The sequence below is a fragment of the Octopus sinensis genome, linkage group LG7, assembly GCF_006345805.1.
Source record: "Octopus sinensis linkage group LG7, ASM634580v1, whole genome shotgun sequence".
In the NCBI taxonomy this organism is placed as follows: Eukaryota; Metazoa; Mollusca; class Cephalopoda; order Octopoda; family Octopodidae; genus Octopus; species Octopus sinensis.
The window spans coordinates 51,558,422-51,574,088 of NC_043003.1; the positions used below are offsets into that span (position 1 = coordinate 51,558,422).

At 35.6% G+C, this 15,667-nt stretch overlaps 1 protein-coding gene across 7 annotated transcripts in view; it reads right to left on the reverse strand.

Annotated features, from left to right (window-relative positions):
• The window catches only part of LOC115213837 (membralin), a 93,907-nt gene that overhangs the window by 22,719 nt on the left and 55,521 nt on the right, over positions 1-15,667 (reverse strand). For 6 of the 7 annotated variants that reach the window (XM_036504758.1, XM_029782764.2, XM_029782762.2 and 3 more), the window contains 2 exons: positions 8,820-9,342; positions 4,146-4,256 (listed from right to left, as the gene is read on the reverse strand). In XM_036504758.1, coding sequence (XP_036360651.1) covers positions 4,146-4,256; positions 8,820-9,342 — 634 coding nt within the window. The remainder of the gene's footprint in view (positions 1-4,145; positions 4,257-8,819; positions 9,343-15,667) is intronic. The other variant, XM_029782765.2, reaches the window with a different exon arrangement.

The following is a 15,667-nucleotide window of genomic DNA, read 5'->3' on the forward strand; positions in this document are numbered from 1 at the left end:
CAATTAAATAAAGTGGCAGCCAAATATTGGTGTCAATGTGATCGGTTAAGCCTCTTAACATAAAATTCCTGACTTTGTACCAAAATTTGAAGCAATATTATATACAGGATTAGGTATATTATATGCAGTTGACTGATAAGCAGAAGGACCAATTTTATGAGGTCCTTTTGCAGACCACCTCTCAAAAACAAATGACAGAGACTTTGTAATTGTGGCTGGTGACGTCAATGGACATATTGGACAGCATCCCAATGGATTCCAGGGAGTGCATGGAGGCTATGGTTTCGGACACAGAAATGAGAAGGGAACAAGACTGCTGGAGTTCTGTGATGCAAATGATCTCATGATCTGCAACACTAACTTAAAAAAAACCCAGCAAGCCACCTAATCACTTATCAGTCTGGTGGTGAGCACATAAGCCAGGCTGATTACCTCCTCACTAGGCAACAAGATAGATGGATGCTTAAAAATGCAAAGTCTTTCCCAGATGAAGAGTGTACAACTCAACATAAGTTAATAGTTAGTGACTTCAGAATTAGAGTTAGAAAAGCTTGGAGAAATAAACCAATCTGGAAAAGAAGACTATGGAAGCTCAAAGACCTAACAAACAGAAAAAAACTTGAGATTTACTAATGGAAGCTTTTGACAAAAGAGAGGAAGAGTTCGGGACATATAGCTTAGAGGACAATTGGAAGTTCCTGCGAGACAATTTACTGAGGACTACAGACAAAACCTGTGGTTGGTGCAGAGTCCCAGCTAGACCAAGGGTGACATGGTGGTGGAGCAAGGAGGTTGACAGTGCTATAAAAGCAAAAAGACAGGCCTGGAAAGACTGGAAAAATGGTGGAAGCAGAGAATTATATAAGATAGCCAAAAGAACAGCTAGGCGTCAGGTATACATAGCAAAAGGAGTAGCTGAAGGTAAGAGATGTGCAAATGTTCTACAGTGTGAGGATCAGAGGCATGAGGTGTTCAGGATTGCAAAGCAGTGTATCAGAGAGAATAGAGATGTGGTAGGTGAGAAATGTGTGTGAATGGATAATGGTATGCTTGCATTTAGTGACTCAAGGAAGATGCATGGGAGTGTCACTATGAAAGCTTACTAAATGTGGAAAATGAATGGGAGAAAGAGAGACTACTAAATACTGAACCAATTGAGGGACAGCCAATAAAGTTGATAGTAGCATAATAGATAAGGCAATTAAGGACATGAAGACAGAGAAAGCCCCTGCACCATCAGGAATCACTGCTGAGATAATTAAAATCTCCAGTGGTGTAGGATACAGCTCAGTCACCCACATAGTTAATCAGGTTATTCAGGATGGCACCATCCCCAATTTATTGGTGTAGTAGTATTATAGTTAGCTGCTACTAAGATAAAGGTGATGCTTTAGATAGAAACAGCTGCAATGTCATTAAATTGCTAGTCCAAGTCATGAAAGTTACTGAGAGGGTTGTAGCTCAATTGATTAGAAATAGAATTAAACTAGATGAGAAGCAGTTCGGTTTTGTACCTGGGAAGAGTATCACAAATGCCACCTTCCTAGTGAAACAACTGCAGGAAAAGTATTTGGCCAAAAGGAAACCATTGTACTTAGTCTTCATCAACCTAGACAAAGCTTTCAACAGAGTTCCCTGGTCTGTTATATGGTGGTCTCTAAGGAAGTTAGAGAGTAGAGGAGTAGCTTGTTAGAGCTGTACAAGCCATGTACAGTGGTGCTGCCAGTAAGGTGAGAGTTGGCCATGAATAGTGATGAATTTAACATACAGGTAGGGGTTCACCAGGGCTCAGTTCTCGACCCACTCTTAGTCATTATATTCCTCCAAGCCATAACAGAGGAATTCAAAACTGGGTGCCGGTGATAACTGCTATATGCTGATGACCTTGCTCTTATTGCAGAATCTTTAGCAGAATTGGAGAAGAAATTCCAGGTATAGAAACAAAACCTGGAATCAAAGGGCCTTAAATTTAACCTAGCAAAGACCAAAGTTGTTGCTAGTAAGAAAGAAGATAAAACTCTCTTTCCATTAAGAAAATGGCCCAGCTCAATATGTAGGAAAGAAGTTGGAAGAAATTCCATTCACTGCACCCAGTGTAAACTATGGACGCATAAGAGGTGCAATGGAATCACAGGTAGATTAACAGATGTGCAGGAATAATAAGCATTAAGAGCACACAGGACCTAGATTCTCTTGAGGTTATAGATAATTTCTGTTACCTAGGTGACCAAATTAGCAATAGTGGAGGATGTTCTGAAAGTATTGTTTGTAGAATAAGAATTGGGTGGAGGAAGTTCAGAGAGCTATTACCTCTGTTGGTAACAAAAGGACTCTCCCTCAGAGTGAAAGGTAGATTATATGATGCTTGTGTATAAATGGCTATCCTCCATGGTAGTGAGACATGGGCTCTGAATGCAGAAGACATGCACAGACTGGAGAGAAATGAAGGTAATATTCTCCGTTGGATGTGCTACATCAGTGTGCATGTAGAACAAAAGGCAAATGTATTGAGGGGAAAGTTGGGCTTAAGTGGAATCAAATGTAGCATGCAAGAGAGAAGATTACGTTGATTTGGACATGGGATGCATATGAATGAGGAAGACCCAAGAAGCTGTGAAATGAAGTGGTAAGGACTGATCTCAGTTCTTGAGAAGACTCTCCCATGTCAGCGAAACTGAGTTCTAGAAGCACTGCATGTCCCACCCACACTTAAGAAAATTTCTCACACACTTTACCACAACAAACCAAACTACATCTCTTCCTCACATTTTCACTTCATGCACTAGACTTACCTCCCACTCCCAATCCTGTCCTCTTGGCCCTGTGCCACTGTATCATTGATGTCTGCTAGCTTCCGACCTGCGTGTTCCACCCATGCCTTGTCTCACTGTATCATTGTGTATGTCTGGCACTTTGCCACCATCTCTATTCTGCTGTCCCCCTCTCTTTCTCTCCTCCTGCACTTCCCTCATGTTGGGTAACCATGTATTTCCTTTGCAGCAGCACACCTGTTTCTGTCTTCATTTCTGATCACTCTCGCTCTCTCCCCCGCCAGGTAACCTTGTACTTCCCCTTACAGCAAGACACCTGTTTCTGTTTTTCTGCCTCACTATAGCCTTTCATCATCTGACACAAGAAGACCTCCTCCAATGCACCCCACCTTCTAAAGAGGTCTTTTTTCATTTTTTGTCTTGCAAGCAGTTGGTGATCCTGTCAGTACAGGTGCCATTTGGAAGGGCATCCAGTTGTAAAAACCTCACCAAAACTGACCTCACCTGTGTTTGTGCCACGTAAAAAGCACTAAATCCACTCTGCAGAGTGGTTGATATTAAAAAGGGTATCCAGCTGTAAAAATCTTGCCAAAAAAGTTACAAAAGTCTGATGCAGGCTTCTGCCTAACTTGCCCTTGCCCTAGTCAAACTGTCCCACCCATTGAAGGTGGACATTAAATAATGATGATGAATCATCTATTTTGAAGATTGCTGAGTAAAATTTGAAACTAGGTGGAAGCCAGGAATATCCTAGCTACAAATCTGTAGGTTACACCTAATTGTTCAGCAAGTTATATGCCATATGTAAGCTTCATAAAAGTTAATCTGGAGTTACATAACAACCACAACAAACAAGACATTGAGAGTTAAGTCTGTTTGCAAAGGATGTAGCAAAGCTGGTGTTCCATTGACCAAAAGTGTAAAAATGTTCCACTCAAAAGTATGTAATTTTTTACAGCTGCAAAAACTTTTCCACTTATGATAACAAGCAATTCATTTGAAAATTGCAAACTAAGTGATAACTTCAAACGTATTGTAACTTGAGTGATGAGATAAAAAAAAAATTCAACAGTGATAAGCAATAATTTTTGGAAATAACATTTATTTTTGTACAATACTTTTAAATAATGAACTAATGGAAGTTAAAATGAAATAATAACGACACTTTCTTCAATTTTGCTTTCTCATATTCTGGCAACCAGTTGCAAAATCATGTGGTGTTATAATGTATTCATGTATACTAATACATTTCATCATCACAAACAATATATTTATTGTTTGCTAGTCATCATGTAGCTGTCACTCATATAAATGATGTCAGTGTTTTAACATTGTAAAACACATTAAACAAAAACCAAGGGAAGCACATCTTACCTAGCGTCACCAACATAACACTGATGTTAAGCCGATCTCTTGTCTTGGGAGACAATCGTAAGAATCCATATTCCAAGGAATATTCTACAATATATTTTTCTTCTGGCCAGACTATAAATAAAATAAAAATGAAATAAATTTAACATGTAAAACATGTTTATATTTAAACAAAAATAAGCATAAACAATAAACAAATTTGACTTATTAACTAAATTTGTTCCATTAGCATACATGTGCATATGTGTGGAAAAACTTACAGAAGGAAATATTCTTAAAATTCAACTAAAATACTAAGGAAAAGGAGATTTTTAAAAATAAAATATAAAATGTTAATTTTCTAATTTCATACTGTTTAGACCAACCCCACCCTAGAGCAGAACATTTTTTCTCTCCAGGCAGTGCATCTAGAACTTCATTAGTCAATGTTCCTGTTTTTTTATTTAAAAATAGTAGAGTGCAATTCAAGGAAGATTAGGCTAGTATTTAGAGAAGGTCAACCAACTACATAGAGGTGCTCTTGTTGGCTAGATTTTCTAAATGTTTATATTGATTTTATTTACAGACATTTAACATCAACAAATTGATTCATCTGGAGTTGTAGCAGCTGTTCTTACCATTTTACTACTCACCGTTGTAACTCTTAAGACAAGTATTATAAATCAGCTTATGCTAAACTCCTGGCCTTAAACTCTAGCTAGGCTTCATGGAGTAACAAGTTGTTTTTCTTGTTACACAATTATGAAGAAGGCATTACAAGAGGGTGGGGTCAACAGTTTCAAGGAAGGAATTATTAGTATTTCAGAAACAATAGTGTTTCTGACACCTTCATCTCCAGCTTCCTTTCATTTATGATAACAGTCTTTGTGCATTTATCATATGCACCTCTGCAAGTCTGTATATCTATATCAGTCATTGCATGTTTATTTGGAGATATACATACCCAACAACAATACTAGTTGTTTAGCCTTAGGTCAACCCTACTTGAGTGAACCTGTGAAGAAAAACTTTCTAGTCATGACCATTCCATCTTTTTTTCAGGTGATGTCTACTTTGGAATACATTACCCAATAGGCCAATCCTTTTTTCAGATGGCCAAGTGTGATTTGAAGGATATTTAGGTAAACAACTGGTCCTTAGCACATGCATAGATACTGATGACCAGTTGTAAATGACTTCAATGTAGCCGTAAGAATAACAAGATCTGTTGTTACATCTTGTAACAGGCTAAATATGATTGTAACATTATCAGTGGCATAAATATATATAAGTTACACAAGATGATGACTATATACAAGATTATATTTAATAGTAATATATAGTGGTGATAAAACACAATAATAACACTTGGTGGATGCATAACAGCCATAATGCAAAATAGTGACTATATACAACATAAGAGCAAAACAGTGATTATAAACAAAACTATATTTTCTGGCAGACAAGCTGAATTTTTCAGACCAAAATTTACAGCTACAAAATGGCAGGTTAACTTATAAACACCAAGACAGCTTTGGAGGACCAAAAATTCTATGTGAAATGCAGCAGGATTTGGAAAGACAGTGATGGCTGAATGTTCACATTATATACCACATCAATTTGTATGCCAGAAAATACAGCAGTAATAACATATACATTAGTAACAAATATCATCATCATCAGCATCTATTTTCCATGCTGGCATGGTTACAACAGTAATGTAAGGTGGTGACTATTTACGACAGTAACACAATATACTGACTATATACAATAGCAACACAGGCAATGCAGTTCAGATGTACTGAAAGTTGATAAATAAAATTGTAGAATGTAACATAGATGTGTAATTAGCTATAGTACAAGTCAGTGACTAATATTGACTAAAGTTTAGAAATTAGGTCTATCTGTAGACTAATTGTGACTGACTGTAGACCAATATAACTAGATTTAAATGCTTTCGATGAATAACAATATTGTTAAAGATTTCCAGTCACTAGTTCATTGGAATTTCTGAAGATGAACAGTGTTTAATGCAATGCAAATCAAATATTTCAAAGAACTCTGACTATAAGAGATTGTTATTGTTTCCTTGAGATGTTTATATCTGAAATACTTCGCCAAAAGATACACACACACATACTATACAGGCATGGCTGTGTGCTTAAGAAATTTGCCTCACAATCACACGGTTTTAGGCCTGGTCGCAAATGTCTTCTTTTATAGCCCGAGAAAGAAACCCATCATAAATGAGTGTATGCCTGTGAATCCTGGTCATATTATTCACTAATTGTATACAAACATCACCATCATACGAGTAGTATTGTTTGTTTACAAGCTTCCATGAAAATATATCCAACCATTTATTGCCTTTGTGTTTGAAGGACTTGGAGAAATATTACCTTGCTTACAAACAGGCAGAGGTTGACAATAGGAAAAGCATCTGGATGTAGAAAATCTGCCTTAACAAATTTCATCCAATCCATACAAGCAGATGTTAAAATAATGATGATAAACTATATAAGTATATGATGACTCTGGCACTGATTTTGTCTACTAAATTCTATTCACAGGCTATTGTAAAAAACCTCACATAAAACAAAACACACATACAAGGTTCTGTGTATTGAGATTGAACTCTGAACTATGTAGTTGAGGAGCAAGCTTTTTGACTACACAACCAAGCTTGTGTCCATAGAAAACAATATATATTATTCAATATAAATAGTCTCCTATCCAGTGGAGGAATTTGTTTTTATTTGCTTAGCACTTATAGGAACCAAAGAACCAATTTTTTTCCCCATAAATCATTATGACTCAGAAAAGGATTAAACATTGTAAGTAAATTTCTCTATCTGCTACTAATTGTAATATTAAAATAAGTTTATTTCAAAATAACACACTGAATCTGAAGAACACTTTGATGAGCTACATGTTCTACAGACTGATGTTTATATTAGACTTGACGTGTACACACTACATGTGCTGGAGTCCATTTTCTCTTATTTGAAAAAAGTAAATACTTGCATGCATGTTTATACACACAACTCTGTTTATTTGATTTACATCTGCTTTCCATGATGGCGTGAGTTAGGTGAATATATGCTATTGAGTTTTGTTTTACATCTGGAAAATGTTTCTGTTACTAACCCTTATCTGTTTTTTGTTTTTTTCCTCTCAAGTAAGAGATCTCTCATTCCATGTTTTTGAAAGCTTGGAATTAGCAAATGATTAGTCAAAAAGGAAATGGTAACATGCTTCACTATTTGTAATACAATTCATTTTTTTTTCATTTGAAGAGTGCAAAACATTAAAATTCACACAGATGCACACATGTACCATTTCTCACTACCAAATTCACTGTCAAAGCATTGGTCAGCCTGGGCCTACAGTGGAAGACACTTGCCCATTGTGCAGTGCAGTGGGACTGAACTCAAAACCAAGTTTCAGAAACAAAATTTTTAACCACATAGCCATGCCAAATATTAGTGATGTAATACTAAAGGATAAAGGATATCGAGTTTATTCACATATCTATTTAGAGTCCAATGGGTTTGCCCACTGGAGTTTCATGAACTTAAATCTTTCAGGTAACCTGAAATAATGTAGAACTTAAAATTGGAGAAGTGACCAAGACTATAGTCTAAATGTGTGCATATCTCTACGAGATTTAAAACTAGCTGCTTCTCTCACACACACACACAAAGAGGCATAGCTATGAGGTTAAGAAATTTACTTTGCAACTACATGACTCCTGGTTTTAGACTATAGTGTAGCACCTTAGTCAAGTATTTCCACTATAGTTTCAAAGTGACCAATATATTGTGAGCAGAATTTGGTTGATAGAAACTGAATGGAATCCCAATGTACTGTGTGTGTGTGTATGTGTGTGTATTTGATTCAACAGTACCACTTGTTAAAAACTAGCATTGTGTCAACAGAAAGGTACTTAGCTGTTCAATAAAATAAATACCAGACTGAAGTAAGTGCCAGGGTTGATATAGTTGACTCAAACCCTTGAAGCATTGCCACATTTAGGACTCTGCTTTATTTTTTTTAAATATGCTTTAATATGAAAGGGGGATATGCTTTTATGCTAGCAATATCTTTTACAACTGATTGTCTTTCAAACCATCTAAATGTATACTGTGAAGCCTGGGTGAGAGAGAACCCTTTTCTTTTTTTGTCCATTAGATTGTGGCTTTGTCAGTTGAGCAATGTGGCTAAAAAGTTTCTATTACAACCACATAGTTTTAGGTTCAATCCCAGCATGTGGCATTTCAGGCAAGTGTCTCTTACAGAACCCTGTCATGACAGTGTGTGTGTATGCGTGTCTTTATTTATATCCTGTAACTTAGTGGTTTGACAAAAAAAGGTTGATAAAAGAAGTATAAAATTTTAAAACAAGTACTGGGATCCATATGATCAACTAAGCCATTGAAAGCAGTGCTCCAGCATGGTCACAGTCCAGTGACTGAAACTGGTAAAAGAGTAAAAAGTATGCAAACAAAAACGTGCATTTTGCTTAGGTGTACAACACAATAGCTGTAGTAAGAACTGAACTCATGATCAAGTGGTCAATAGTCCAGCACCTTCAACTTGCAGCCATTGCGTTTGTTGCATATGCCAGGAATTGTGACATACAAGGAAGGGAAACACATCAGTGAGAGGCAAGAGCAGAGTAAGAAAGTGAATACTTACCAACTCGTGCTATCATCTCCAGCTCTGAGACGGAAATCCTCTCATAAGGGGAATCCAGAACATCATTGGCAGAATACTGCAGGGACAAGGGTGGGGATGATGAAGATGATGATGACGATGATGATGATGATGTGCCAGTCACATTCAGTCCAAGCTGGTCATGTGACTCACCTTCTAACACGGGTGCCCCGTCTTCCCCTTTGGCTTCCTCGGTAGGCTGTAAAACTGAACTCTGTTCCTTAGAACTTGAAGTTTTTTCTTCACTGCTACTGTCATCATCATCTTGTTGCTGTTGTTGATGTTGTTGATCTTCTTGTGTTGGTAAGTTAACAATGTAACTAAGGTCTGAGTATTCTTTACGATATGAATGCAAAATTGTGTAGTTCTCCGATGCATTACGCACTATCTCAACCCGCAGAATCCCCTGCCGGGGCCAGGTCTTTTGTACATTTTGTAAACAGTTTATGGGGGAACGTGTGAATACAGTGTGGATATAGCTGAATACTAACAGGAATATCAAAGCCTAGAGAAAGAAAAACAAAATTATATTAAAAATTTATATATATATATATTTAAGAAAAGAGAGGTGGAAATGATGACATTCATGGCTGTGATGATGACAGAGGTGGTGGTATTGAAGATATTTGTGTTGTTGTTCACCTTAAGCTATTATTCCATTCAATTTTTTTATTAGGAATGATGTAGAAGATGACAATAAAGGTGATAAGGATAGCAGCATGTTGTAGATTACCTTAAATAACAAAAGAATATTTGCATGAAAAGATATGAAAATCAATTATAATTACTCTTAAAAAGCACCACAGTACTTCTTAATCTAGAGAAGGCTAACTGGACCCATTAGATCAGAAGTGGACATGTTTTTTTTTTTGTTTTTAGAACTAGTAATTGCAAAAGAAGCTACAGGAGACGGGGGGGGGGGCTGTATCTGTGCTGAAAAAAAAATAATGAAACTTTGATTTTAGAAATTCAAAGATATGTATGTCTTAATACTCAGCAAGATTAATTAAAATATGGTAATGCCTTATCAGATAGGTGAAATGCTTTAAATATTGAAATCTCAAAGATGCCACAGAGATTAACATTTTAAATTTTATAAAATTTTTATTGAGAATGTTTGCTCTAATTTGCTTTGGAAAGCTGAGATGATGACAGGATTGATGCAGTGGTAATTCTTTGTTGGCTTGCAAGATTAATCCTTTTGTTACCAACCCAGCTGAAACCGGGTCTGGCTCTGAGTACAAATGTCTTGTTTTCATAAGTTTTGAATTAAAATCTTCCACCAAACCTTAATCACAATTTATGTCCCAAACACTAGCTGAATTATAACTAAGTTATTTTACTAAATTCTTTGCTATATTTAAAGTAATTGAAAAAGTTGGCCAAAGCCCTGTCAGTAAATTTGGTAGATGGAAACTGAAAGAAGCTCATTGTAGTGTGTGTGTGTGTGTGTGCTGCATTGTCTTGAGATCACGAGAGTTGTAAATGAATGTCACTGTTGTATAAGCAGTATCATTCATTCCCAATCTTCCATGTAAACATATCCACTTGTAGGGGAAATATTACCTTGTTAGGAAACGTGAAGGTTGGCAGAAAGAAGGGTATCCAACTGTAGAAAATTTGTCTCAACAAATTCTGTCTGACTGATGCAAGCATGGAAAAGTGGATGTTAAAACAATGATAACAACGATGGTGATTACTCAAAGTGAAAAATTATCAATTACATCTATAGGCAATTTATAACATTTCAAAATATATAAATTAAATTTGTATATCTAAGTATAATCTAATTGTAAATTAACTTAAATTGTAAGGAATCAGAATCATTATCTGGCATTGCATCAAAGAGTTTTTGCATATTCATTCTCCTAGTTCATGATTTTGTAAATACTGAAACCTCTTTTGAAATTGGTCCAATAAAATTAAAATACACCAACATCATTAAAATACACCAGCATACACCAACATCATATATGGTTTTTGTTCTTTCAGTGTTGGAAAATATAAATATAAGTGTTTTTGTAGCCAACTTATGAGCAGCAACACTGATTCAAAGCTCTTGATATTGACACAAAGAAAAGAAATAAAGGGATTTGACCCTTGTATTATTAAGCTTAAAAGAATTACATAGTTAGTGGTAAGGGCCAAAAATAATGACAAGTCACATAACATTTTTGGTTTTCTGATTCCATAATGAGAATGCTTTTAACATTCATGAAGACTTTCACTGCACATGTATCCTTTGCTTGGGCAGCAAACATCACAGCAGTATGATAGATCACCATACTCAGCTTTAAGGTCCTTCAAAATTTCTGTAAATTCTCTTTAATTTGCTGGGCAATCTCTTATTTAGTGTGAAGTTAATACAGTATATTACCACATTCATCACACTGTTAATTCTTTGAAATTATGCCCAATGTTGGTGAATAAAGTAATGACACACTATTAAGTATCAGAAACCAGTTGGTAGTTCAACAATTCATTCTTAACAAGTTTTTTTTCTTTTTTTTCTCTTTCTAGATTCTTCCATAATTGGCCAACCATCTAACTACACTGCAGATATTTTCATAGGGTAAACTAAATTATCTTACAGCTAATTTGACCTCAGAAATTTTTTTGCATCTCTAGCAATTTTATGCATCGATTTTACAGCAAGTATATATATATATATTCTATTATTGTAAATTTTTCCATTATTCCACATACAAATCAAGCCAACTGTGCTTTATTTACTATTTGTTGTCCCATAAAACAAAAATTTTGATGTTGCTTATTTCAGGAATATTTGGTTATACTATTCGCCATATTTTTGTTCTTCTTGATAAAGTAATATTCTCAAGTTAAAATTTGTGCAGCAATAAGTATACTCTCTTATAAACAAACCTTTTATGCGTAATTTCACTCGCTTTGCAATTGGCTCTCATACTACATAACTTGCTTGTTTGGAGGAAGTACTTTCAGTAATATGCCTTTTGAAAATATATTTTCGTTCTTTATTGCCCACAGGGAGCAGGCTAAACATAGAGGGAAGAAACAAGGACAGACAAAGGGGTTAAGTCAATTATATCAATCCCCAGTATGTAACTGGTACTTATTTAATCGACCCCGAAAGGATGAAAGGCAAAGTCAACCTCGGTGGAATTTGAACTCAAAATGTAAGAGCAGACAAAATACCGCTAAGCATTTTGCCCTTTTGAAAATATATTGTTGTTTGCATTAAGTTTGTTTATAAAATGCTTCCTTGTCTAAAGGTTGGGACCTCTTTCAGTTTTTAGTATTGCTTATGCTTGGTCAAAATTGTACTTTTTATAAACTATAACCAAATATTTACAAAGAACACAGAAACACACATTTTCTATTTACTTGTATGAAAATTAAATATTTGTCTATCTTTTCATCAAAGAACTTTTGCAGCATCCTTATTTTCTGTTATTAACATTAGTCATTGCAGAAAGGATTAACTTGTATACATTGACTTAAAATATTTAGCATAAATGAACAATAAATGTTGACAGCATTCAAAATTATTGTAATGGTACAACAAGCAATGAACATAAATTCACACTGACTATTCATTCCCACTGTAAGTACACAAGACAAAATTAATGCCCTAGAGTAAAAAATAAATGCTAAATGTTAATTCGCTGTAATAAAAATGTGACTTTTACATCATTAATTCCTATATACTCTGTTCATGATTAATGTCACAAAACATACATTCAAGCTAACAGAAATTGCTTTATGCCTTACGGGTTGGTGAAAGCAACTTATATTAAATTACTATTTTGGTCTTATAGCCCAAACTATGACTTTTAAAGACATTGTAAGTGGGTAAGGTTCAAATCGGAATGTAAATGAAAGTTTGTCCATAGGTGGAGATGGGATTCTTTATCTCTGCTCCAGATGAATTGAAAATAAAACCATAGAAACAGTAAATTACAATGACACAAGTGAGAATGTAAATGTAGTTGACTGTATTGACCCAATACTTGTTTTATCACTACCCCTAAGATAAGGTGAAATTGACCTTGAAAATACAAGATAATTTGTCCCCTTTCTTTACTGTTTCTACCATCTATGGCGCTAATTATTATGATAAATGCCCTGCAGTATCTTTCTTTTTTCGTATTCTCTATGCTCTGAATTTAAATCCCAGCAAGGTTAACTTTACCTTTTTAATCCTTTCATTGTCTATATACAAAGTAGCAATCCAGGACAGTGGATTAATGGAAATAGCAGTGCTTTGATATATCTATTCTTGCACTTTGTATTCTGATGGCAATATAATGGTATTGCTGATGGCAATGCCAAGTTGTATCAGTCTTTGCCATTTTTTTGAACAACCTCAGTGGTACGGAGAAGGTACTTGCAGGGAATTGCTGGTTCTCCACACATACAAAAACATGCCTAGGCCTGCCTGTGCATTGGAAAGAAACTTGATAGGTGCAGATTTATGACCTCATGAGACCCAAGGGCCAAAGAAAATGTCAGATAACATTTTCCATGACAGTAGTATATTAATAATCAAGGTTACAATACCAAATTACTACAATGTTGTGCAAAACTAACTGAAAAGCTAAGGAATTATATTGAATTAGCTTTTGATTTATTTAAAAAAAAAAGTTTTTTGCAATTAACATTTCTAATTAGGACAAAACTGAATAATACACAAGTATTTCAGCAAATTGTCTGAAAGGATAAATGCAAGCACATTCAGAAAGTAGTAGTATTAGAATATGTAAATGTTAAGACATTCTCACACAGCATTTGTTCATTTTCAACATGTCTATGTAATTTTTTTAAAACAGCTTATGTAGGAAAGAAAACCCTTGATGAAGTTTTCATAACATGGATAATATAGGTAATAACAATAATAACTTCTAAAATAGGCATAATACCACAAATATTTGAGTGGGAGGGTTATATAGTTGGCTAGATCAACTCTTCATTTTAACCCCAGAAAGATGAAAGATCTGAGAAAGAGTTGAACTTGAATGTAAAAGTATGTAACTAAATATATAAAAGTTGTTTTGTCTAGCTTGCTTCTAATTCTGCTCTCTACCACTCTAATAATAAAAATATTTATGAACACAGGCACAAGGTCAGAAATTCCTAAAAAGGAAACAGTAGGCTAAATCAATCTCAGTACTCAATTGGAACTTGCTACTACACAACAACAGGAACAGGAAATGAATAAAAACCTGATTCAAAAATGGGAGAAATAAACCATTTCATAATAATTATAAACAATAATATACCAGAGTGACATCAATTAAAATATTTTACCAAATAGATGCCAAATTTCTGACCTAAACTATACGCTAAGTACAATTATGCAGAAGATACCTCTAGTAGCAGGCACACTGTTAAGCTATGAGGGAGACTCAAAGCAATTCCCTTAATCTGCTAGGAGTAGTAGCCAAATTTTCTACAAATCAGATTCCAATGTCTTAAAAAGGAAGAACACAGACACTACACCGTAAGATAAAAAAAAATTTTAATGATAGGATGGTCACAGCAGAAAAGCCTTTGATGATAGGTCTCTGACTATATAAAAATACAGACAAAAAAAACTGACATTAAGGAAACAATGACAGCATGACTAGAACCACATTATTTAATGAGTCCTTTCTTTTTTAAGATGGTAGAGTTTAGTTGAAAAGGGTTTGGCTGCCATTTCTAGCAGATAAGGTAACTGCATGGATGCAGCTGTGTCAATTTGATACCACCATGTGCAGTATAGGCTAGTGTGTAATGGTATAATTTATAGTGGTGCACTGAGGTGCAGCATAGCATATGATTTGGTTTTGTTTAATTTTAGGTTAAGCCTTGTTCTGCATTTGATTTTAATATGGAATGTGACAGCCGAGGATATGCATAGGCTTGAAAGAAATGAAGCCATTATGCTTTGCTGGACGTGCAATGTTAGTGTGCATGTTCAACAGAGTGTAAGCATCTTGAGAGAAAAGTAAGGCATAAGAGGCATCGGATGTGGTGTGCAAGAGAGATAACTGTGCTGGTATGGCCATGTGATGTGTATGGATGAGGACAGCTGTGTAAAGAAGTGCCAATCTCTAACTGGTAGAACTTGTGGTAGAGATAGACCCAAGAAGACATGGGACAAGGTGATGAAGCATGATCTTTGAACTTTGGGCCTCACAGAGGCAATGACTAGTGATCGAGACCTTTGGCACTATGCTGTGCTTGAGAAGACCTGCCAAGTGAAATTGTCATAGCCGATGGCATGTAAAAAGCACCTTTCAAGCATTGGCCCACATGGAGGCAAAGTAGCTGAGCTCCTTTCAAGTGTTGGGTCTCACATAGGCAATGACTAAGACCATTGGCATTATGTTGTGCTTGAGAAGACCCATCAAGCCAAGCAAAATCAGTCATGGCAGACACTGGTGTCATGCAAATGGCACATGAAAACACCCATTGCACTCTTGGAGTGGTTGGTGTTAGGAAGGGCATCCAGCTGTAAAAACCATCCAACCCATGCTAGCATGGACAATGGATGTTAAATGTTGATGGTTCTTGACCATTACAACAAATAACAAAGTATAGCAGATCCATAGTCTGCTATACTAGCCATGGAAATACATATGGATAAAGGCATAGGCATGGTTATGTGGTTAACAAGTTTGCTTGCCAACCACATGGTTCCAGATTCACTGGCATCTTGGGCAACTAAATGTATTCTACTATATATAAACCCAGGCTGACCAAAGACTTGTGAGTGGATTTAGTAGATGGAAACTGAAAGAAGCTCATTTTGTGTCTACGTAAATGTTTGTCTCCTTGTCTTGACAGAGTGTGATAATTGTAAATGA